The sequence below is a fragment of the Hydra viridissima genome, unplaced genomic scaffold (assembly GCF_058129835.1).
Source record: "Hydra viridissima isolate aposymbiotic clone 2 unplaced genomic scaffold, HvirCarnegie_v1 scaffold_3, whole genome shotgun sequence".
NCBI classification, from domain to species: Eukaryota; Metazoa; Cnidaria; class Hydrozoa; order Anthoathecata; family Hydridae; genus Hydra; species Hydra viridissima.
The window spans coordinates 20,682,349-20,707,075 of NW_028324302.1; the positions used below are offsets into that span (position 1 = coordinate 20,682,349).

The window sequence follows — 24,727 nt, forward strand, 5'->3', positions numbered from 1 at the left end:
AACAACATCACATTACAGAAAACCACTATTTAAATCCTCTGAAAAATCAAAAGAGTTAAAAGAACGCAAAATAGAAAATAAAAGTGCATTAGGAAAGGGTAAAGAAAAAGTTAAAAGTTTAATTGTTGAAGACTGGGAATGTTATGTTTGTAATAGTTTATGGAGTAAGGCTGCAAAAGGAGAGAAGTGGAGTCAATCTTCAAAACGCACAACCTGGGCTCATTCGGACTGTTGTTCGTTTCAAAATACTGGTCAAGCAGTATGTGATTTATGTGACTAGTGACAGTTTGAGTATACCTGTAATATATTATAAAATGTATTTCTTGCCAATCCTCTTAAAGATCTGTTTTGTTTATCTTTATTTATTTAATTTACTAAAAAAAAATCTGTCTCATTTTGCCCCTATGCGGGGCAAAATGAGAAAGGATAGGTGCTGTCAATAAATGATCTCTGGTGACTAAACCACTGCAGTTTTGCAACTCATATTTTGTAAGCTTCAAGTAAGATGGTAGAAGATTTGAAAAATATCAAGTTATTTTTTCAAAAGTATTAGATAAATTAGTGCTTAAGTGTCTCATTTTGCCGATCGTTACCCTACTCGCTTAAAGTTTTTCATTTTCAAATCTGTTGTTGCTTTTATCAGCGCGTATTTTAAATTTGTCATTGGTTTTATCAGCGTGCATTTTATATTTTACATAGGTTTGTTCGGAAGTAAAATTTATCAACTTTTAAGTTTTGACGCATTTAAAAAAGAGCATTAAAAAGTATTCGTGAAATGATGTTTCATCAAAGAGAAAAAATAGTTCTTTGTTACCTAGTAGTATAAGAGTGTTAATATTTCGTAAATTTTGGTGTGGGAAAACAACGCTGTTACTCTATCTGCTTATTAACCCTGGATGACTTCATTATAATTGGCTAATGATTTTTAGGAAAAGTCTTTTTCAGTATGAGTTTGGAATTGTGAAGAGAGTGCTTCAAGAGAAATACTTAAGAAGATCTAAATTTTTGGATAATAGTTAAGTAATTATAATTATAAGTAGTTATAATTATAAGTAATTAGAGCTATAAGTAATTATAAGTAATTATAATAGCAATAATACCTATTTTTTCACTTATCGATGCAACAGCAACAAAAAAAAAAAAAAAAAAAAAGAAGAAAATGGGACATTAAATGCAGTTTTTTGAATTAAGAGTAGACGTTCTAGACCCAAGAGATTTATTATAAGAAAACAAAAATGTAATCATTTTTGATGTGTTAATAGAAAGTCACAAAAAATGTGAAGCATATTACACTCGTAGAAAACATAGAATTCAGGTTTTATTTATCTTGCACAGAATAATATCACGCTTCCACAACAAATTATGCTTGAGAATGCAATTTTTTTTTTGTTTACTTCCATAAGACGCCAAAAGTAAAGTTATATAATATTCGGTAAAGGGGCTCATATTAAAACGAAAAAAACACAACATTACAAATATGAACGTAGTATACAGCTATTCACGAAAGTTTAAACGATTGCAGAATTTTTATCAAGTATGTTTGGTTTTTGTTTAATAAAAAAAAACTGTAAAATGATATCAACTTAATTTTTTTTGTTTATTAAAGAAAAAGTAATAAGCTTTAAAATGAATATAAAAATGTTATAAAAATTTTAATATTTAGTTAGAAAAAAGCTATTACAAAAAATCTTATAGGAAAAATAAGAAGCACAAAAGTTTAAACGAATTGCAACATTCGAACAAAAAATAAAAAAAAAAAGCGAAATTAATATTTGAAGTGTCCTCCTTTGTTTTTATAGCAAAGATAAACTCGTTTATGCATTGATTCAACTAATTTCATGCACATCACGCGAGGTACCTTCAGCCAGTACTCGTTCAAAAGTTGCTTTAAATGCTGAGTTGATTGAATTTCATGGTATGTCAGTTGATTGTCGATCCAAGACCAAATATTTTCAATTGGGTTGAGATCTGGTGATCTTGGGCACCAGGGCATCACATTGAACTTATTTTTCAAAAAATATTATTTGATTGAGTGTGCTGAATGAGCTGAAGCCCCGTCTTGTTGAAAGATGAATTGCTTGCTTCTGCCATACAAGTGTCTGATTGATGGAACTAAACACGTTTCCAATGTAGGTGTATTGATTAATTCGGCCTTCATACAGCTCACAGAAGCCTATACCTTTGTGAGAAAAACATCCCCAGATGCCAACCGAACCTCCACCGCTATGTCGACGATGTTGCAAAAACCTGTCTGAATATTTCTCAGTTGCAAATCTTTTGACATTGATTCTTCCCTTGCGGTTTACAACTTGAAAGTTAGCTTCATCACTCCAAATAACTTTTGCCCACTGTTCTACAGACCAGTCCAGCCTTTCTTTGGACCACACTCGTCGTTTACGTTTATCCGTCATTGAAAGAATAGGTTTTCTAGCAGCTATGTACATTCCAATACGTTTGTCCGACAATCTTCTTCTCACGAGCTCTCTGCTAACTTTTGGATTATTTTTTGACTCATTGAAGATTTGGGCTAGCTTTTTTGTAGCTGAGTCTGGGGTTTTCTCTGCTCATTCTGAATATACCATTTTTGTCACGGTTGCTGAGTTTGGATGGTCTCCCAGTACGCGGCATGTCGGAGACGTCCTTGGTAAGTTCCCAGGTTTTGATGGTTTTTCTAATGCAATATTCAGAAATGTTAAGTATTTTGCCTATTTGAACATTTGTGTGATTTTTTGTCCGCGCCATACCAATAACTTGCGATTTGATGTCACTAGAAACTGATTTTCGACCCATTTGCACGCAATTGAAATTAATTTGAAATTCACAATATTTTAATTTGATTTTTAATGAATTAAAAAAAAAAAATTTCGCAGCAGATTTATCAATTAATTAGCAAATCATTGATCCTAAATAAAATCGTTTAGACTTTTATGAAACCTCTTAATTTGTATCACTTACCTTTTAATGAAATTTCTGAGTAAACGGTAATGAGTCAAACCTACTTTTTTTTATTGTATTAACAAATAACCTATTTACCAAATTGGAAAAATAATTATTTTGATATCTATTTCCGTAAGATTTTTATTCAAGAAAAACCGAAGATTAGATTTGAAAATTCTGCAATCGTTTAAACTTTCGTGAATAGCTGTATAAATATTTTGAATGCACTAGCAGGCTCGCAGCCAGCTTCTAACAAAAATTGAAAAAGCTGAATTGCAAGCCCTTGGAGTTAGCGCCCTATCTAGTCTTGCTAATGCTGGTGCTCAAAAATTGGTTGGTAATTTGATTGGCTTATACTTTAAAAGTGATGGATGTGTTGGATGTCAAATTTTGAAGCTCACGTCGAGGATCTGGAATTAGTTTAAACCAGATAGTCCATTTAGTTCAATACTATTTTTAGGTATGATTCTTTAAAGAATTGATAACTTTTTACTCTAAACAATTAATTTAGCGTCTAGAGGTACCAGACAAATTGCAATCCCCAAACGTTTTTTTGGAAAGGAGATAAAACTGTAGATATGGATGTATCAACTGAAAAGGGTAATGGAATTTGTATGTTACATTACTTAACACGATGTGATTTAACTATTTCGTTATATATAAAAATGGAGATGAAAGAAGTTAAAAGTATTTATCTTGTACTACTGATATTAGAAACGTGCCTAAGAATACTGCAACAAAACAGCATACTGCAGTTAGCAAAAGTATTGAAAATGCTCATGTTGTTGGGTATGGTCATAGAATACAGCAAATTAACGTAATTTAACATTCATTAAAAGCAGAAAGAATTATTTGAGAAAGATTGAGTAAGAATGACCATAGAATTTCTGATGGAACTGGCAATCCAGATACAGCACTAGTTTAAGTATCTTTGGAATTAGGTGTAGCTGGTGTTGGATTATTATTTACAACTGTAGCAACACTACTTGTAATAGATATGGAGGCAAAAGCTTTGGTTTGGGCTTTTTAAGTTTAGAAGGTGTTTTTTTAATAAATAGGTGATAAAGAAGGGTGAAAAACATGAAGAGATAAAAATGGTAGCAGGGGCAAGCCTAAGCGCCTATAAGTGATATTGTTTCAAAAGCCCTCAATGATAATTTTGTTTCATAAGAAAATTTTGCTAGTGTGCTGTGTGAATTAGCAAAGTATAGACAGTTGAAAGAAGTATGATCAAAAACACATTACATAATTGATGAACTTAAATGTCATATACTAAACAAAGAAGGCCAGGGGCACGAGATGAAATGAACAGTGTGTTAGGAGGTGTCAAAAAAATATAAATTCATATTAACTGATTCTGGGATCCGATGGATCATTGCCAAGAAGGATTCTCCCGTTCGTTTCTCGCATGCTTGTCATAAAGTAAATTTGTAATGAACAAAAACACAAAAAGCATGTTAAGCTAGGAATTGTTTTAAATAATCATCTTTATTAAAAAAGGAATATCTTTAAATTAAAAATTGATAATCAGAAAAAAAACAGATCAGTTGATTTCTGAACACTTCAATGTGCAACCTGATGTTAAAAATATGTTGATCAATGAAAAGTTGGGTGAACAAAATACAATAGATATGCGTACCAGACAGTATAGACCATAAATTCATAATTAGAGTTTATTGAAGAGTTGGTTCCATTTAAATAAAGTTGGTTATGAACAATCGACAACTAGGAAGGATAGTATCCTAAAAAGTTTACCTAATGACGCCAAATGCAAAAAAATGACGCTAAAAAGTTATAAACGCCATAGCTAAAGTAAGTCTAAAAAGCTCCAAATTCAAAATAATTCTTTGTTTTGTCAAAAGATTTTTCGAAGAAGCAAAAATTGACGTAGTTTCATTATCATCTATAATGGCTAGTTGCCATTATAGATGATGAAGAAATCTCGACTCCTTTTTTCGACCAGTATTTTGTTTTTTCTTCGGCTTTTCTTTGACATTTGATTTATCTACGTCGCCATTTTTGTTGTTTGGAATGCAGGTAGCTGGTCATGTTACTTTTCTTAGAATTTCATTGATTTGTACAAAAATGACTTGGACGGCTTGTACTCATCCTTCCATCAACATTTGACATGAGTTATTATTCCAATGTAGCCTATTTTTAAACACATCAATAGTCTCTGACAACAGTGGTTATTTGCTTGTATATGGTCAGAAGTTATAGGTATGTGCCAAACATTTTGATTTTTATCATTGAAAAGCTTATTTCTTTAATAAGTCATTTTTGGTAATTTCAAACAATGTATGCAGTTTTAAACATATTTAACATAAAATCTATTAGCTAATAAGTTATGCAACTCACGATTCCACCAATATTTTCCTTAAATTATCCAACAGCATAACTAGCAGTAAGGATGGCTGAGTAACTCTTTGTTCCTTGACTTCTGAATCGCTGATGAAATGTCAAATAGGCATGGTGTGAAACCAATGAGGATTGCATTTGGTCATGCAACTCACTCTTTACATACATAAATCCACAATCTTTAGGTGTGTAATACCATTTATGGAGATTTCCTAAAAAATATATAATAATATAAAATATAAAAACAAATATGATCATTACTATCATGATTAATATTCTTTCTAATACAATTAAACTAATATTTTTATTAAATGACATTTCCACTAACACGATTTGTAACTTGAAACTAATACGATTTCTTTACATTATCTTATTTTATCAATACTTTATCTAAAATTATAGTATAGAAAATAGGAATAAAAACAAAAAGAATATATATAAAAGTGCAAGTATAAGATAATAATAAGTAAAAAATTAAAAGTAACACAAATAACTTAAATAATTTAAGAATAAAAAATAACTTTTGAAAAATACATTTAATATAATATTTAAAAGTTACACATGATGTTTTGAAACATTAGAGCAGAATGATTAGAAAAAAACATTTCATTATGTAAAATGCTTGCAATTAACACTTAAGAGATTGGTCGATTTGGTCGAGCTTGTTTTACCTGTGCTATTTGCCACATCTTAAAAAAAAGAAAAGAGAACAATTTTTGCTGATTAGTTTGAAAAAAACTAAATTAAATAGTGTTGTTGATAATTTTGTAAAATTTTTTTATTTAATTAAGGCCTTATTATGACAATTAAAGTAAGTAAATATCTATTATCAAAATCTATTACCTCCTTTCTAAAGTAAGTAAGGCATTATTCTAATCATGTATTACACTTAGCAACCAGACAATCTCTAATGGCCTTATTATAAAAGGACAAAAATAGACTTCGACAAAGCACTAATTGCAACAATTTTAATTACAACTATCAAAAATGAATTGTCTATAAAAAATGTTTGTCTTTCTAGACAATCATTTTAAAAACGGACACTAAATGAACAATCTCGATTTTTTAATGAGGTATAGAAGATCTATTTCATATATAATTTGGACTTATAACGAGTAATTAAATTTTCACTGCAGCATCGTTTCAAAAACTGAAAACGAGCACAAAATTAAAAATACAATTTTTCTAACAGAAGTTCATTTTTTAATTTTTTGTCCAGCGTGTGCTGTTGATTAAAAAGTTAATGTCTATTTAAAAACCTCAAAATGGACTATTTTGTGCTCAATTGAAGTTCATTAATTACTCAGTTCAGTTGTTTTTCAATTCTCAGTGAATGTGCGTGAAAATTTATTTTTAAAATGCCCTCTCCAGTTTGGGATTACTTCAAAAAAGTTGAAGGTAAGTTTATCATTTAAAAAATTTTCCTTAGTCACTAAAATCTTTATCACCTTCAATAAAATTATTTTAAAAATTCCGTCCTAAAATTTGTCACCACTTTAAATTTGTCACCATAAAAGTCATTTTTACCATGAAATAAAATTCAAATATAATGTATCGTATATTTTCTTTTATGTTTCTAAGGGATTTTTTGGGTAATTTAGATTTTATTGGCAAAAATCAATATTTCTGGTTTTATGAAATCAAGTAAATTTAGACAAAATCATAGACACCAAATAGACAAAAAGTTATGCTTTGTAGACTTATGAAGTGAAAATTATTTTTTAACTGAGCAATCTTAGGACACCATCAAAAATTTGATAGACACAACAAGGACAAAAAATTAAACATTTGTTGTGTCCATTACAACATACAGAATTGTCTGTCTGTGTTGTAAGTCTATCCATAGACTAGTCTGGTTACTAATTACACTACATATTTTCATGCTATTCACCTGCACATTTTTTGGACTACTTTCTTGATAACAAGTTAAAAGGAAATAACATACTTTTAAATTTATAATATTATAATTTAGCAAATGGAGTTTTATTATCACATTCACTCATAAGGATATAAAACTTCATAATTGAAGATGTAAAAATAGAAGGACTTACTTTTCCCTTATTTTAGTTGATTTTGAATTAAAAGTAGCATAATGCTTTAAAGTAAACTTTGTTTAAACATTTGGTTTAAGTTTAAAAACTAAAAACCAGTGACCTAAACTCTATGAAAACATTGAACGTCTTTTTGCAGAAACAGTGTAAAAGTGTTATTACTTATTAAAGCTACTAGTTAAGTATAGTAAAGCTAATAGAGAAAGTGCCTAAGAAACCCATAACAACAATTTTTATATATTAATTTAAATGAATAAAAGGCCCTATATCATTGTAAAAAAAAAAGTATAAACTGAATTAGCTTTTTAGAATTTCACTATTTTCTTTTGAAGAGAAAATTAAATATTATCATTTTTTAAAAGATCGCACCTCTTGCCAATTATTTTACAATTCCAAATGCAGGACAAGCATAAATAATAAAGGATTGTCAACAATATAGATAATGCAAACATACTTATACAGATTGTTAGTACTTTTACTGTTGTAAACACCTGAAATACCTAAATAAACATCAACATCATATGTCTCTATGTCCAGAAATAATTGCCCTGGTGCATGGGCTCCATCAACAACTGAAATCACATTGTACTTTCTGCATATGATTCCAAGCTCATGAATTGGCAAAACTACAGAAGATGCACTAGTTATGTGATCAAATATTGCTAACTTAATACTTGGATGCATCAAAATAGCTGCTTTAAACTGCGCACACACATTATCTTTGGAAAGTATCGGAAATTGTATATCCAAGTTGGTAACTTTTACATTATATTCTTTTGTAAGTACATCTATTGCTTTTAAAACAGCACTATAGCCTATGCTGCGCAAGCATAATATTGAAATCATTTTTAACAAAGTAGTAAGGTTGATAAGGGTAGTAAGATTGAAAATTCAGCTCTGACCCAAAGACCACAATTTAAATATAACTTTAAGTGGTTGTGTAAAGCTTTAATAGCTGGATTCTTAGAATTCCCAGACATGCTAATCCTTCTAGCTAAATTTAGCCCTTGCTTTATACATAAAATTACTCCACTAATACAAAGCCCAAGTTTGAATTGTTTTTTGTCAATGTAATAGTTAACATTTGATTGAAACCACTTCAATTTGTGTTGGCTCCTGACAAGTAACATCTTTTAAGATGGAACTTCTTCAGTTATGTAAAAGTTTATTTGAGTAGGGTAAGCAATAAATCATGAGGCATCAGATAAAAAAAAAAGAACAACCAATTAACATAACTTCATGTTCATTAGAACATTAAAAATAAGTTTATTGCAAGCGGTGAAAGCCCAATATAATAATGCATAATCAAAATGAAGTTGTCACGCATTACGGGTGTCAAAAAATTTCTTCGTCAAAATTTCGAAACTTTTAAATTTCGGCTTCGATTTTCCAATTCAAATTTCTAAGTCGATTAATCCAACTCCGGAATTCAAAGTTTTTTTTTTTGCACTCATTGATGGTACTTTCTTTTAAACCCAAATTGCTAAAATTAACCTTTTTTGAAAATTTTTGTAAAATTGCTTTCAGATTTGGATTTAGTATTCTTAAATTATTAAAAGTCACTTATTAAAGTAAAGGTACGTTTTACAGCAAAGGTAGTTGAGGTCAGTTTTTGCTCTTTGGAGTTCGTATTAGTTAACACGTTCGCTGCCATGAGCGCCGGCAAGCAAGGGCAAGGTGGGGCAGTTCTCCCCCCCCTGGAAAAGCAAAATAACAAGTTTTGATATTCACAAAATTTCTTTTAACTGTTTATTTCGATATCTTATTAATTTAACTCATTTATAGTTTACTCACCGTAATGTAAATCACAATAGTTTAAATGAAATATTACTATAAAATGCAATGACTTCCACGATGCACAATGGGCGGAATTTCAAAAAACCTGGCCAAAAGTCAAAAAATGATTATAATTAATGGAAAATTTCTGTAAAGCATTTTTTTGAATTCCCAACTTTGAATTTGACATAAGTGTACCAAAATTCAATAATGGTAGATCCAAAATGGGGGTGTTTTAAAAACATTAATCATTAGAAATGCCTTTGGGCTTTCGTATTTAACCAATTAGTTCTAATTCGACATTTAAGTTCTATAGACTAATGTATTATTTACATTACATATATAAACATTATATATAATACCGATATATAATGTATTATGACTGTATTATTATGCCGCAATGTTAAAAAAAATAAATTGAAAAATTCATTATTTATTCTACTTGTTTATTTGTTCAAGGAAAACAAGGAAAACTTTTATTTGCATCATTTATCATAATTGTTTCATTTATATTACTTTAAAATAAATCACCACTGTCATCTGAATCATTTATTGTTGAAATACTGTTGATAAACTCAATCACAGACGAAAGAGTTTCAGAGTTTTCGTTAATCTCCGGAGGTAATAACATTTGTAAAGCTTGAGAAGACAAAGATCTGCAAACTTTTGCATGAGATTTTAAAAGTGAAGATATTGCAGGATCTGACGAAACCAGAAGTCTGCAAAAAACGTCACGCATTGTATTTTTTCTGGAATTTTTCCTGGAGAAATCTTCGCGATATTTTTTTAAGTCTTTGTTTCTCGATTCCTGTGCATCCTCAGATAGTTGTCTTATGGGTAGTATTGCTGTTTTTGTTATTAAGGCTCCATGAATAAGTACTTTGTGTACTGTTGTAGGCATGTTGTACCAAGGATACTTTTCAACAAAAAGTAGTGCAGTTCCGGTAGAATAGTTATCGAGTTTGTCTGCGTCTATTGGAAAGCCACTAGATAATACCTGTAAAATTACATGAAACCGATTTATTAGTTCTAAATCCACTCCTAAAATATCAGCAGACACTTGTGAGTTTTTAAAAAATCTTCGAGCTATATTTCCGTCATTTGTATTACCACATCCTGGTTTCGGTCGATCAACTATTAACCCTAGCTGCAGCTTAAAAGCATTCTGGATTAACAATTTTTGTTGTAATATTATACTTTTTTCAATGTCAGAACGTGCTTGCCATTTTTTTATTCCAAGTTTATACCCAAGATGCAAAAAACATTCAAAAAAGCGAATCCATGTGTGCTACTAATTTTTTTGTAGTTTTATTGCACTTAACAAAATCAGTTTCTCAAGAAACATAATAACTATATCTATATACAATTTGACTGATTTTGTAAAGAAAACAAAACACCGCCATTTTGTTTACTAAAAAACACGACTAGCACTACACAATATAAGTTAATGAAGTAATAGGCAAAAATAGGTGCCTTTTCTTTTAATCAATCTTTAGAATACACTTTTATGAACAACATCCAAATTATAACTAAGCGGAATCTCGCGGGTTCACTACTTTTTCAATGCTTGAAAAATAGGTTAAAGAAAATAAATAAACTTTATTCTGTACTTTTTTGTTCGCACTTTTCGCATAAAATTTAGAGAAATAATATAAAACATTTTACTAAAATATTATATAAATACCTTGAATAGTATCGTCCATAGTTAGTTTTTTAGTAACGATAAATAACTTTTTTGTAAACGATACTTATTTGACCACATTTTTTTTTTGTTTTTAAAATGCCTATTAAGTGTTTTAAATAACAGATGTTTAACTGCGTAGATTTAGGTAACTTTAAAATTTATACAATTTTTTCTTATACAATTAAATGCAACAGGGCTTTGTTTATGTAGTTTCAAAATAATAAAATCACAATAGTGATTTTTTTTTTTGACTTTTGGCCAGCTTTTTTGAAAATTAGCCCACTGTGCGATGGCGGAAGCTTTTTTATAAAGGCATATTTTATATTTTAAAAAAAAGATGTTTGAATGAAAGATTTTAAAAAAATATGATAGAAACAGATCATAGATAAAGGAGAAGTATAGAAAGCAAAAAAAAGAGAAGAAAAAAAAAGGAAAATAAAGGAAATAATAATAAAAAAAAAGAAATCGAATTACAATAACAAAGTTCTTACTCAAACAAATAAACTTCGAACTGACGAAGAAAGAATTGGATGCAGTGATCAAATTTTTTAAATTATTTTTTGTGTCAGTTTCATTTACTTTTTTATGCTGTTGTTTTTTTGTTTGTTGGCAAAATGTTTCTTGTTTGTATTGTATTTTTATTTATTTTTTTCTTATTTATTGTGTTATATTCATTTTAATAATACTATTACCTTGTGTTTTTTGCTAGCTAAATGTTGATTATTACAATTATATATATTTAATTTTATTAACTTGAATTAACCTGCTGCATTTTAATTTTGGTTTTGTTTTTTGGAATATGTCTAGTTTGTATTTAATAAATCAATGTTTTTTAACAAATCATTATATTATTATATAATTTAGCATTATTTGGTATAATTAAGCATTATTAGCATTATGAGCGTTTGTCTGGGCTTTGCATGCTGAGCGTGCATCGTAAAAAATTACGCTCCAGAAAATCTGAATTTTTGGAACAAATTGTAAATAAGTTTGCCAGTGAACGCAGACGACCACAATTTCTATTTACTGAATAACAATGATTTAACTCTTGTGTTTTTATTTTTATATTTTCTTTAATTTTCTGTTGTCACTGGTCTAATAAAATGACTTGCTTAATTGATGCATTTATGTAGTTTTTGAAATATCACTTTTGAATTTTATTTTGCCCCCCCTTGAAAAAAATCCTGCCGGCGCCCATGTTCGCTGCCAAGCCATTTTAAACTATGCGTTATTTCTTTGCCTAGCCATAATGTTTACAATGATTAATCTTTGCCGAGGCTGTTTTACGTGGTTTCACTCTCATTGCCAAGGCTAGATATCAACATTTCAATAAATAAAATACTTTTAATCTAAAATAATTCTATAGTATTTTTTATTCTGAATATAACTGACAAAAAAAAAGCACTACAAATATTCTCGTAGCTTGGCAATAGAGAAGGAATTTTTTTCTCCAATGCCGAAGAACTCGTAACACCGTAATGAGTATAACTCATTGCGGTGACTACATCTTTTTAAGATGTAATTGAGAACTTGAAAGTTGTAATTAAGAAACTTAAGATGTAATTGAGAAATACAACATGAATTTAGAAGTCGCAATATGTAATTAAGAAACACAACATGTAATTAAGATACTTTAAAATATAATTGAGAAACCCAAAATGTAACTAAGAAATCGCAATATGTAATTTGAAATATATATTATATTTTTTCAATTACAACTTTCATCTTCTAAATTACATCTTTTGTTTCTTAGTTACATCTTCCATGTTCTAAATTACATATTGCGACTTCTAAATTAAATGTTGTATTTCTCAATTACATCTTACGTTTCTTAATTACAACTTTCAAGTTCTCAATCACATCTTGAAAAGGTGTAGTAATGTAGCTTATTTTATGCATTATTATTATAAATAGTGTTTCAATTTTTTTGCACATGCACATAGGCAGTTATAATGAGTAAAAAAGGTAATTTATATTTTGTTTTCTTAATTCTAAATTGTTGTGTTTTTTAGACTAGAAGCTGAAATATATTTGATAACTATTTTATACTGTATGTTATTAAAAATGTAAAAAAAAATTTTAAAGTGCACAATAAGATGTTTTTTAATACATTAAAAAACATTTTAGTGTGCACTTCGAATTTTTTACACAGTATACTAATTAATGTGTTTTATAGATGAGTAATTTCTTATTTATAAATAGATAATTTATAAATTTATCTATCTCCTATTAGCTCTACATAGATATTCCACAATTGGATTAGCACATATGATAATGGAAGATTGTGAGGATAGTGAAGATGATGATATTGAAGATTCAGATTCATTTTTCGCTTATACTACTACCTCTTCGAGCATGACTGCATCAGAATCAGGTTCTGAAGATAATGACACTGAAGAATGTGATGATCGCTACGCAACGCAAGAAATAAATAAGCAGCGTCCCCTCAGAAGAAGCTCACGTTTTAAAGATTGGAAACCAACAAATTCAGAAGATATGCGGCAGTTCCTTGGAGTTCTTCTTCATATGAGGTGTGTCAAAATGCCGTCTTTAGAAAAATATTGGTCTAAGAACAGTCTATATAGATTTCCATTATTTTCTGGAACAATATCACGAAATAAATTCCAACTAATATTACGGTTTTGGCGTTTTATCAACAATGAAGATTCGGGTAGTGGACGCTTGTGTAAAATTATTGGACTTCTCCATCACTAAAATAATGCAATGGGTAACATCTACTGTCCAAATAAAAATATATCAATCGATGAGTCCATGATGCTTTGGAAGGGACGTCTTGTATTTAGGCAGTATGTGAAAAATAAAAGACATAAGTATGGTATCAAGTTCTATGAGCTTTGCGATTCAGATGGTATTGTGCTAAGAGTAAAAATCTACTCTGGCAAGACAACTCTCGATAAACATTTGTTGGGTCAAACGGGAGCTATTGTTTTAGATTTAATGGAAAAATTCCTGGGAAAAGGTTATCACCTTCACACCGATAGCTTTTACAATTCCTTTGAGTTAACAAAGCACATGATAAACCAAAAAACATATATTTGAGGTACTTTAAGAACTGACCGAAAGTCAAATCCAAAAGAGTGTACAAAAGCTAAACTGAAACAGGGAGACGTTATAAGCAGAAGCAGAGAGGGTGCAGTGGGTGCTAAATTAAAAGACAAAAGAGACGTGCAAATGATTAGCAACTTGCATTCTTTGCAAATGATTGAAGTGACAAGCAGAAGAGGAGAGAAGAAAATGAAACCCAACATTATTAAAGATTACAATCAATATATGTCAGGAGAAGATAGGGCGGAACAAATGGTATCATATTATGATTGCCTAAGAAAGACAATTAGATGGTATAAAAAAGTAGCATTTCATCTCTTTGCAACTTTTTTGTTTAATGCTTACTGTCTAAACAGCAAATATGGGGTAGATAAAACAATTTCCTTGCTTAAGTTTAGAGAATTAGTTGTTATGGATTTAATGGGTGAACGTTTGAATGAAATTGTGCCTCGAATTACCAATAATAGCTTCCACTGCTTGTCTTCAATACCACCGAATGAAAAGAAAAAATTCCAAACCAAACCATGTTGAGTCTGCTCTAAAATAAAACGTTAAGAAACACGATATAAATGTGCTGTTTGTGAAAATAGACCTCCGTTACGTATTGGCGAATGCTTCAGAATGTATCATTCAAAAGAATAGTTTTACACTTAAATTTTCATGAAATAAAATTAAATAAGTATCAATGTTTTATTTTTATCTGTTTTAAGCTATTTCTGTATTTATCCGCATTTAAATTAGGTTCCCTGGATTTTTAAAATAAAAACTTGAATGTAATATTTTCTGAAACCAAATGTGAAGCTAAGAAAGAAAAAAAAAAGAACAGACAAAGCCAGTCATGCACAAAAATTATTTGAAATAAGTTAGTATAACTACGAGTTTACTCGTATTTGGCAAACTCATGACGCCGGCCTACTACGAGTATTCTCGTAGTTGGCAAATAAATGACGCCAACTCACTATGAGTTGGTAAATAAATGACGCCAACTTACTACGAGTATACTCGTAGTTGGCAGCGAAAGTGTTAAGTCGACTAAAGTACCAGTTTTTACATTTGTTGATTTTGGTAAAATCAATTTTTTTGACTTTAATTTTAAAAACCAACAAAAGTCGATGTAACGAAAATGTGAAATATAAATGTGCTTTCCAACTTTAAACATGCTTTTAAATAAAGTTACATTTAGGCTGTTTAGGCTGATTTGGAATAAGCCGCAGGTCTGCGGAGTTGCCAGCATCTGATATTTCTGGTACGGGCCGCTTTTTGACCCTTTTTTCCCAAGAAGTGAAGAGTTTTGGACTTGAAAAGATCAGGTCTTGGCTTGAATGATCTTCACCTTCTCAGGTGATTTAAGGCCAGTCCAAATTTTTATGGTAGTTCGTATTACCTTCTTTAACTTCTTTTTAAAAAAAACTGTTTTTGAAAATTTGTTGTCTAAGCTGAATAATACTTAGCAAAAGTTGGGCTAAGTTGAAAAAAATATTATTGACAAAAATATGATGACGCATTTTGTCCTTAAGCTTAAAGATGAATGTTTCAAAAAATAAGGGTTTAAATTGTTTAGCACAACTTTTCTAGTCATCTACAAGCTTAAAGACATCGATATTGAATTATATTGTTTTTTGATACTTTGATTCAGAAGGTAGGGTAGAAAATCCGACATTTAATTATTTCTTTCGACAACGAATACTGAAATGTCGATAACTCGGTAATACTTAGCGATTTTGTTTTGAAAGGCTTTTTGATGACCGCATAAACAGAATGGTTTCTGTCGGTGGTAGTTATTCGTTACGAATAATTCGTAATAAACTTTAAATAATAAAATTCGTTACGTAATAAAATTCGTTACGAATAATTCGTAATAAACAAAATTGTGCGTGTGGTCATTATATATACATATAAATATACATATGTATATATATATATATATATATATATATATATATATATATATATATATATATATATATATATATATATATATATATATATATATATATATATATAATAAAATAATTTTATACAAGAAATTTAAATGAGCAGGTAAAATTAGATTTTTTTTTAAATTGAAAATTAAATAAAACATTTAACTAAGAAATTAAAATTAGAAAAATTTAGTGAAAGTATAAAAAATTAAATTTATAGGAGAAATTTAAAAAAGGACTTGATAGAAAAATATCAAAAGAAATAATACGTAGCTAATATTAAAATTAGAATTTTGAAATAGAAATTTAAATTTAAAACTTTGAATTAGAAACTTTAAAATTTCAAATTAACTAGAAATTCACTATAAAATTACTAATTGGAAACTTCCCAGTCGGCAAATTTAGTTGTAAATGCGCATTAGAAACTCGTTTAATTACGTATCGTTGTGGTATGTATGTTAGCCATTTTATCGTGTCGAACACGCATTAGAAATACGCATTAGATGCGTATTAAGTCAGGTATACAATACGACGCCGACTGAGTATCAAACTCGCATTTGAAACTCTTGTAAACACGTGTAAAACACGATAACCAGAGAATATTCAATACGATATTTTCCTGGTATTACATGCGCATTTAAAACTTTCCAGAATACGTGTTATTTACGAATATATGTTAGCCATTTTATCGTGTCGAACGCGCATTAAAAATAGACATCAGGGGCCAATGCTATAAACAATTCGAAGTTTTTTTCGAGAAAAAAAATCTTTCGTAAAAACGCAATTTTTCACGTACGAAAAAAAGTTCGTAATCTCGAAGAATTTATCGCTGTTTGTATTTTTTTCGGCCATTGCTATAAAGCATAAAACGTAAACGTCACTGAAATTCACGAACTTTTTTTATCCTTAATATATAGTAGTAATATAATTGTAATTTTTATTGTAACTTTTATTTATTAGGCCTACTTAATGAATTTAATTAGTCATTAAGTATGCTGTGCTGTCTATTCTATTTTTATGAATATTTTTAAATTCTAGTATTTGGTGTTTAAAAAATCTGTGTAAAATTAAAGTAGAAACATGAATTTAATTTTTTCGGATGAAGACTTAGATTTCGAAGTTGCAGAAAATGAGCTTCGCCACCGATTGCCTCGAGAGGTTGGTGTTTAAAACATTACTTAAAATTACTATATATATATATTTTTTTAATGATTTTTTATCGAACAAAATCAGAAATCATACTAAATAGGCGCAGAAATTATATTTTTGTTTTGTTTTTCAATATCATTTTAGTTTAATGGTCGCTTTTTTAACGAAGATGTTTCTGACAACGTTTTTCGAGAGCAGTATCGAGTCCCAAGAGCTGTATTAGATTTTTTAGAAACTAGGCTTAAAGATGATTTGCAACATTATACTAAGCGAAATAAAAGCATTTCAGTACTTTTCCAAATAATGGTATTTCTTCATTTTATTGGCACAAATATTTTTTTTCATGTTCTCAGAGACTGTCATGGAATCTTTACCAACACAATTTATAGTATTATACAGTGTAGGAGAAGCTATTTTCAATGTTAGTGTATTAAGTTAATAAAACTATTGGAAGTTTTACAATGTCATATAAAGTTGCTTATTATTTTTATTTTAGTGTGAAAATTAAAAACTAAGTTTAGTAAAGAGAAAAATTGTTATCTTATAAGATTAGATTCGACAAGAGATCATAAAATGGCCGAATGATTGCTCCACTCTTCCACAAAAGTTTATGGAAATCGGAGGTTTTCCGTGCGTATGTGGTGTTCTGGATGGGTCTCATATACTCCTTTCTAACCCTCCTCAAGCAGATGAAGATTCTCTAATCAATCGCCATCATGTCCATAGCATAAATGCAATGGCAGTATGTGGACCCGACACGTCCATATTTTATGCATCGACCAACAGTCCAGAAAGGTGGCATGATGCACATGTAAGCCTGTCACTAAGTTATATTTTACAACTGTTAGTTCACTAATGCTGGGTATTCAACTAGTACGTGACATTCTTCGGTATGTTCATATTGAACATACTATTTGAACTATTATGATTGCTAATTAAAATGTAACTTAGACTAACTAATATAATGTATTATAATGTAACTTACAGTAAATTTAAATATTGTGATTTTACTACTATTAGGTTCTAAGAAATTGTAACCTATGGAACAAGTTTGAAATTGGAGAGCTTCCATTTAATGGAGCTGTAATTTTGGCTGACTCTGCGTACCCATGTCGAGAATGGTTAATTCCACCTTTTCCTGGTGATCCAGACGGAGCTCAAAAACGTTTCAACAAAGCACAGAGAAAAACTAGAAACATAATTGAGCGATGTTTTGGCATTGTCAAAAACAGGTTTTATGCTTTGAAAACTGGAATTCGTTTGCATAAGGTCGAAGATGCCTCTAAGCTTATCATGTGTGGATTTGTTATCCATAACTTGTGTATTCAACATGGAGACAACGGTAATGACTTTGAAGAACGCGAAGAAGAACAAGCTGATGAAAATCTAGCTCAAGAAAATCAGAATGATGGAACTTTGAATAGACGATTACAGCTACTTAACTACTTTACTTAAAAGTATTGTTTAAAAATTCATATACAATTTGCTCTAGAGCATAGGATCTATCAAAATAGTTTGGACATGGATCATAGATTTGTGCCTAAATTAGTTGAATTAAAATTGGAAAAAAATTCACACAATGACTTTTTAATAAATGCAAGAAATTTTTATAAAATATTAGACCATAAAAATATATGTTTATATCTGTTTTTATATAGTATGTGTATTTTGTTTTTTTATAGAACACGCTTAAAAAAAAATTAGGAGATTTGTTAGCTTTTGTCGTTAGGAGCAATTCTTATTAAGAGTATTTTAAAAAGGTAAAAAATGCTTAATAGCATAAAATTAAGATATGATCGTATTAATATTAAACTAGATTACAAAATAAATTTAAAATATGAAAGATATTGTTTTGTTTAAATTTTAAAATCAACCACTAGCCAATGCAATACCTTATATATAGTTATATATAGTTGTGATGCTTGTATCTATTTCACATCGCAACAGCATTGGTCTTAATGTTTGTGTGAAGTTTTACAGAACTTATTACTGTAAGGTAATGGTGATAAAAAAAATGAAATAACAAGAACAATTTCAGGTTGAAGTTATATTTTTATTGTTACTAAAAAATGTAATTGGTCATGGCTTTACAGTTAAATACCTTCAAGGTGAATGTTTAAATATAGTTATACAACATTTTTCGAAATTTAACATAAAATTATGATGTAGCTCTTCTCTTAATGCTCAAGAATTTCCTCCTAAAACAAAAAAAATTTGTTAATGATAAAGTTATACTAAATACAAGCTACAAGTTATACTAAATACAAAAAATTTGTTAATGATAAAGTCATACTAAATATTATTACAAATTAATTTTAAAATACCGTTTCTGTATTTACAAAATGTTGCTGGTTTGAAGGTTGCAATTTCTCATTCATTAGCTTTGTTGCTGTTGTGTAATATATTGTTAAAGCCTTTTCTTTTCGAATTTGCTGTTGTCTGAGAGCAACGTCCAATTTCAGAAGTTTTACTCTTAATTCTTGTTCTTTTTTTAATCTTTCTTTTTCTAACCGTAAAACACTTACTTTCAATTTTTTAAAACTTCCATCTACCAGGAGACTTTCTCTAGCTTGTTTTCTTTTTAATTTTTTTAATGCCCCCCTTGATGGTTTATTTTGAATTGAATCTAAAATTTAATTCTAGGTGTCAAAACAAGATCAGTTAACTAAAATAATAAGAAAGGTGGTTTAGATTCCTTTAAAAATAAGAAGTTTTTAATGGTTTTGGAAATACTAGTTGTGTAAAAATTAAGCACAAATTGATGTTGTCTGTTATATAATTATAAGTCTAAAACCTACAATTAACTAAATTAAACAACTGAGATTTAAAAAAAATTAATTTATAAATTGCATTAGCTTGAAGTATCTGACAACTGTCACTAACAAGAGTGGTATTGTCTAAATTAGGGGAGGACATACAATCAAATCTTGCATCTAATATAAACAATCAATTAACTCTATAAACTATAGAAATAGAAATATATATATATATATATATATATATATATATATATATATATATATATATATATATATATATATATATGTATTTTATAACACAACTAGTCTTAACCAACAAAGAAAAATATACCAGACATAGACGAAATAAAAGAAGCTGTATCAGAAGATTGTTTCAAAGTAAAGTTTACTTCTTTACTTGATGAAGAAAGGGTGGCAGTGGGAGTGGAAAGTTGGTTGGGAGTGGATGACAATGCATCATCTGTTGTACAAAAAGAGATATTAAAATCAGGAACATCGATTCCAGATACATTTATTGACTTCCTGTCAATAATGTCTAAAACAACATTATCTAATTCTGTTAGTTGTCTCCCTGCAGCACCTTAAAAAAAAAAAATTATATATATATATTTGTATATATAATATATATATACAAAAATATTTAATTATATATATATATATATATATATATATATATATATATATATATATATATATATATATATATATATATATACATATACACACACAGACATATATAAATATATATATATATAACAAAACTATACCTGTTTTTAGACTCTTAGCAAAATTTTGCATTGTAGCTCTTTGCAAATAATCCCACTCTCTACTATGTAGCTGATTGATATCTTCAATTTTTGCCCCTAAACTATTTAAATGTGACATTATGTCTTCCCAAATTCTATTTCTATGCCTCATAGTAATAGATGGACCTAAAAGTAGATGAAATAAATAATCAATATATAGTATAATATAGTCTTATATAGTAAAATACTAAATATTCTATAATAATATATTATTTTATAATAGGAATCATACCTAAAAAAGCTTACCTATATATACATATATATATATATATATATATATATATATATATATATATATATATATATATATATATATATATATATAAATATAATGCAATTATACATATTTTTATTTAAATAGTTTGCTAATTAAAACATACCAAGCTTCCCAAGAAGAACCTCTTTGTTTTCTCTAATCTTTATTGCTAGTATCATTTTAAGTTCTTTAGACAGCATTTTATTTTGTTGTGTATTTGTGTATTATTTTTTTGTGTATTTGTGTATTATATGGCATATTTGTTGACTATTTATACTTTTCTTTAGTCAAACATTATGAAAAATTTGTTTAACCAAAATTACTATCGAAAACCTAACAAGGAAAAACAACAAGGAACTGAATAATCGATTAAATGCAGATTTTAAGTAATTAGTTTATTATGGAGTTACCAAAATCCTTTTCAGTTTTATCTATAAAATATCTACATAAAAACACAAACAAAGAATGTTCAATGATTTTGAAGCGCTAACGTTGTTCCAGCAATGGCCGCCAAAAATCACGAAGAAAATATCTAAAATTGAGATCAAAAATCTATCTGAAGTTTTTTTTCGAAAAAACGCATTTTTTATCTGAAAAGGCGATTCCCTTGTTCGTTTATAGCATTGGATTTAAAAACGAAGTTTTTATCTTAAAAACGGAATTTTTTGAATGTTTATAGCAATGGACTTTTTTTTTCTTCGCTTTTTACGGTAAAAACTTCGTGTTTTACGGAAAAAACTTCGTTTTTTATGTTTATAGCATTGGCCCCAGATGCGTATTAAGACAGGTATACAATACGACGCCTACTGAGTATCAAACTCTTGTAAACACGTATAAAACACGATAACTAGAGAATATTCAATACAATTTTATTAACTAATATGAATTCATAACATAGTGATAATGACTAGCAGTAAACAACCCATAGCTGCAGTAAACAACCCATTTGTAACAATAAAAACACATTAATAATTTGATATATTATCTAAACAACTAAATACAAATTTATCTATAAATATTTTAACTTTGATTCCCTAACAGCAACGTCATTGCTTATAGTTAATGACATAAAGACCGCATTAACATCAGTTGAGCTCTTTTTAAAATCTGTCACAACACAGGTGCCAGAAAAGGGAAGTCAAGTAAAGCCTGCAAATACCTAAAAAAAGAAAAGAAAAAAAAAAATTACAATTTTAAATTACAAAAGTACTATTTGCATTTTATTGTTAGTTGAATTAGGATAATAATAATAATAATAATAATAATAATAATAATAATAATAATAATAATAATAATAATAATAATAATAATAATAATAATAATAATAATAATAATAATAATAATAATAATAAGATTATAAAAAGGCTAGACAACACAATGTAGTAACACTAGCAAATAACACCATAACTTAATAAGATATTTTATTAACTTAAATACTTGGACTAAAAAGATTTTATTTATTACAATATTTGAACAATCAAGGGACAATTATACTTAAACAATTTGAGCAACTATATCATAAAATAGCAAGCAACTTGTAAAATATTTCTGATAAATGGTCATTATCATTTATGGTATTAAGAAATACCTAAGAGCTCAGTAATTACATAAGTTTTGTTAAATCTCCCTCTCATTTTAGAGAGAGAGGGAGAGAAAGAAAGTGTTTCCAAAGCAGCATGCTAATAAAAGTAAAAAACACAGAATAAATAGTAGTAACTGGTTTTATTATGCTATAAGTAAACAAAATTATTTTTACCTTGATTAAAAGCTAATTTCCATCATTTTTTAATTAAGCTCCAGCTTCTCTTTAACTGTTGACTAATGATTAATAGAGTAAATATCACATCATACTAAATTTACAAAATTAAAACCATGTTTCAACAGTAAGCTAACTAATCAAGAGATGACAAAGGGAAGACAAACTAAAAAAAAAAATGAAAAAAAGAACATCATTATGATAGAAATTGTAAAAAAATTAAAATTATTTAAATTTAAAAGTGTTAACTGTTACTATAAATAGTTAAACTCATATATTGCTTTGTTCTAAAGTGTCTAAAGGAAAATCAAATTAACAGACATTAACACTGCTTGACACTGAATTCTGTCAAGTAAGTTTTCTGCTCACCGAGCAGCATTTCTTACATTTAAACAACAATTAATTTCATCCAGTCTAGATCTATTTTTTCATTTGACAACTTTTTTCAAGTTGCCTATTAGCATTTATATTAATAACTTCGTTGAGCCTAATACTATCTATTTCAATTTCATTATTATCATTAAACATATTACCAGTAATCTTACTATTGTTACAACTGAATAAATGAACATAAAAGAATCTTACAAATTGTAATCTTTTCTAATCAAAGACTTTATTTAAATTTAAGATTTATTGAAGTCCATATCTTTTTATAAGTTTATACACATTAGTCATTTATCAAAAATATTAAACAACATTTATTGACATCAATTATTTTTATTTTAACAAAGAATCTAGACTGCAATGCACAATGGAAAAATATCATCATTTTTTTTCAACTACTTTCAAAGGAATTTTTTTTATTTTTTCTATTCTGTTAATTTTTCTAAGAAAGAATATTAATATAGATGAAGAGAAATAGAAAATATACTGAAATATAGGCAGATTTATGTTTATAAACTTTCATGTCAACAGATTACAGTTAAATACATAAAATTAACAGTCCATGTTAAATACAAAAAATATATATCTAATGTAATATATATCAAATGTAAAATAAATCCAATATAAAATAAAACAAAATAGTAAACTTACTCAAATCAGTATCAGTTATATCAGTTAACTAAAAAACACTTCAATTCTTTTCAATTGCTCTAAAAAATAACTTTCAGCTCTTTCCAATTGCACTAAAAAATAAAACAAAACTTGCTTTGCTGAGTTGCCTGGTTTATAAGAATCTGAAAACAGATAAGTAAAAAACCAAAGGAACAAACATTTATTTATTAGAACTACTATATTTAAACAAATTAAATTAAACAAAGAACAACACCAATTCTCCTTAAAGGCTAAAAAAAAAATATTCAGCTCAAATTTGCTTGCAGACCTTGTTTGTAAAACCATGTGAATAAGAAACATATTTATAAAAGCCTAGAAACTACTTAAAAATGACATATGCAAAATTGGAGTTTGAACGTTGACTGAACTAATTATTAGCAGATGTTTTTAAAATATTCATAAAAATTTACATATATTTGTTCTTTTATATCGTATAATTCCATCATATGATAAATCTGAAATGAAATTTGTAATGGATAAGTGGATAAGTAAATACAAAGAAAAATATTATATATGAATCGAAAATCAATATATCTGATAGAGATAAGATGTCATGATAAGAGATTAGTAGTTAAAAAATATTGTTATTTCATGTTCGCTTTTAGAAAACAATTTATGTTGGTACGCCATAGTTCTAAAAATTCAAATTGAGATATAAACAAAATGTATATATGGCAAAATGACTTTTCTTGAGTGCCTTTTAGTAAATGGTTAAAAGCAGTGAGTTTCAATAATAAAATCACTTATAATTTTTAACAATAGACACCAACATAAAGGTAAGCCTATAAGTAAACAAAATTATTTTTACCTTATATATATATATATATATATATATATATATATATATATATATATATATATATATATATATATATATATTATTACTATAATACAAACTAAATAATTAGCTTGGTTTATATTACATTACTTAAAGTTTCACGCAATAGCGATCATCAGATGTTAACATCTGATGATCGCTATTGCGTGAAACTTTAAGTAATGTAATATAAACCAAGCTAATTATTTAGTTTGTATTATAGTAATAATATATTCGCTCTACTTATTCTACGCTGTATTGAGCACTCTTACTGGAAGTATTAACATAATTTCTACAATACTATATATATATATATATATATATATATATATAT

The 24,727-nt window shown here is 28.1% G+C and overlaps 2 protein-coding genes and 1 long non-coding RNA gene across 8 annotated transcripts; all 3 read right to left on the reverse strand.

Annotated features, from left to right (window-relative positions):
- Nucleotides 1–4,957: 4,957 nt before the first annotated feature.
- Nucleotides 4,958–8,192, reverse strand: LOC149891395 (uncharacterized). Its single transcript, XM_090082093.1, has 2 exons — nt 7,847–8,192; nt 4,958–5,507 (listed from the first exon to the last, which is right to left on the reverse strand). Exons 1-2 carry the CDS (start codon nt 8,190–8,192, stop codon nt 5,320–5,322), a joined length of 534 nt encoding a protein of 177 aa, XP_089938219.1. The 3' UTR covers nt 4,958–5,319.
- A 10,783-nt stretch (nt 8,193–18,975) lies between these two features.
- Nucleotides 18,976–21,385, reverse strand: LOC149891396 (uncharacterized). 5 transcript variants are annotated; one of them, XR_016451058.1, is made up of 5 exons: nt 20,889–21,351; nt 20,470–20,634; nt 20,092–20,282; nt 19,268–19,569; nt 18,976–19,141 (listed from the first exon to the last, which is right to left on the reverse strand). XR_016451058.1 is itself a non-coding variant. In XM_090082886.1 (5 exons), the coding sequence occupies exons 1-5, from the start codon at nt 20,962–20,964 to the stop codon at nt 19,121–19,123; spliced, it is 813 nt and encodes a 270-aa protein (XP_089939012.1). In that variant the 5' UTR covers nt 20,965–21,329; the 3' UTR covers nt 18,976–19,120. The 5 variants fall into 5 exon arrangements, 4 of the variants coding, with proteins under 4 accessions (XP_089939012.1, XP_089939013.1, XP_089939014.1 ...); XM_090082886.1 differs by having other exon boundaries at nt 20,034–20,282; nt 20,889–21,329; XM_090082887.1 differs by lacking the exon at nt 18,976–19,141 and having other exon boundaries at nt 19,288–19,876; nt 20,034–20,282; nt 20,889–21,385.
- A 331-nt stretch (nt 21,386–21,716) lies between these two features.
- LOC149891397 (uncharacterized) lies at nt 21,717–24,353 on the reverse strand. Of its 2 annotated transcripts, XR_016450957.1 has the most exons (4): nt 23,987–24,353; nt 23,556–23,647; nt 22,521–22,686; nt 21,717–21,923 (listed from the first exon to the last, which is right to left on the reverse strand). It is a non-coding gene; the product is annotated as an uncharacterized LOC149891397 (long non-coding RNA). The 2 variants fall into 2 exon arrangements; XR_016450956.1 differs by having other exon boundaries at nt 21,718–21,923; nt 23,556–24,353.
- Between the last annotated feature and the right edge of the window lie 374 nt (nt 24,354–24,727).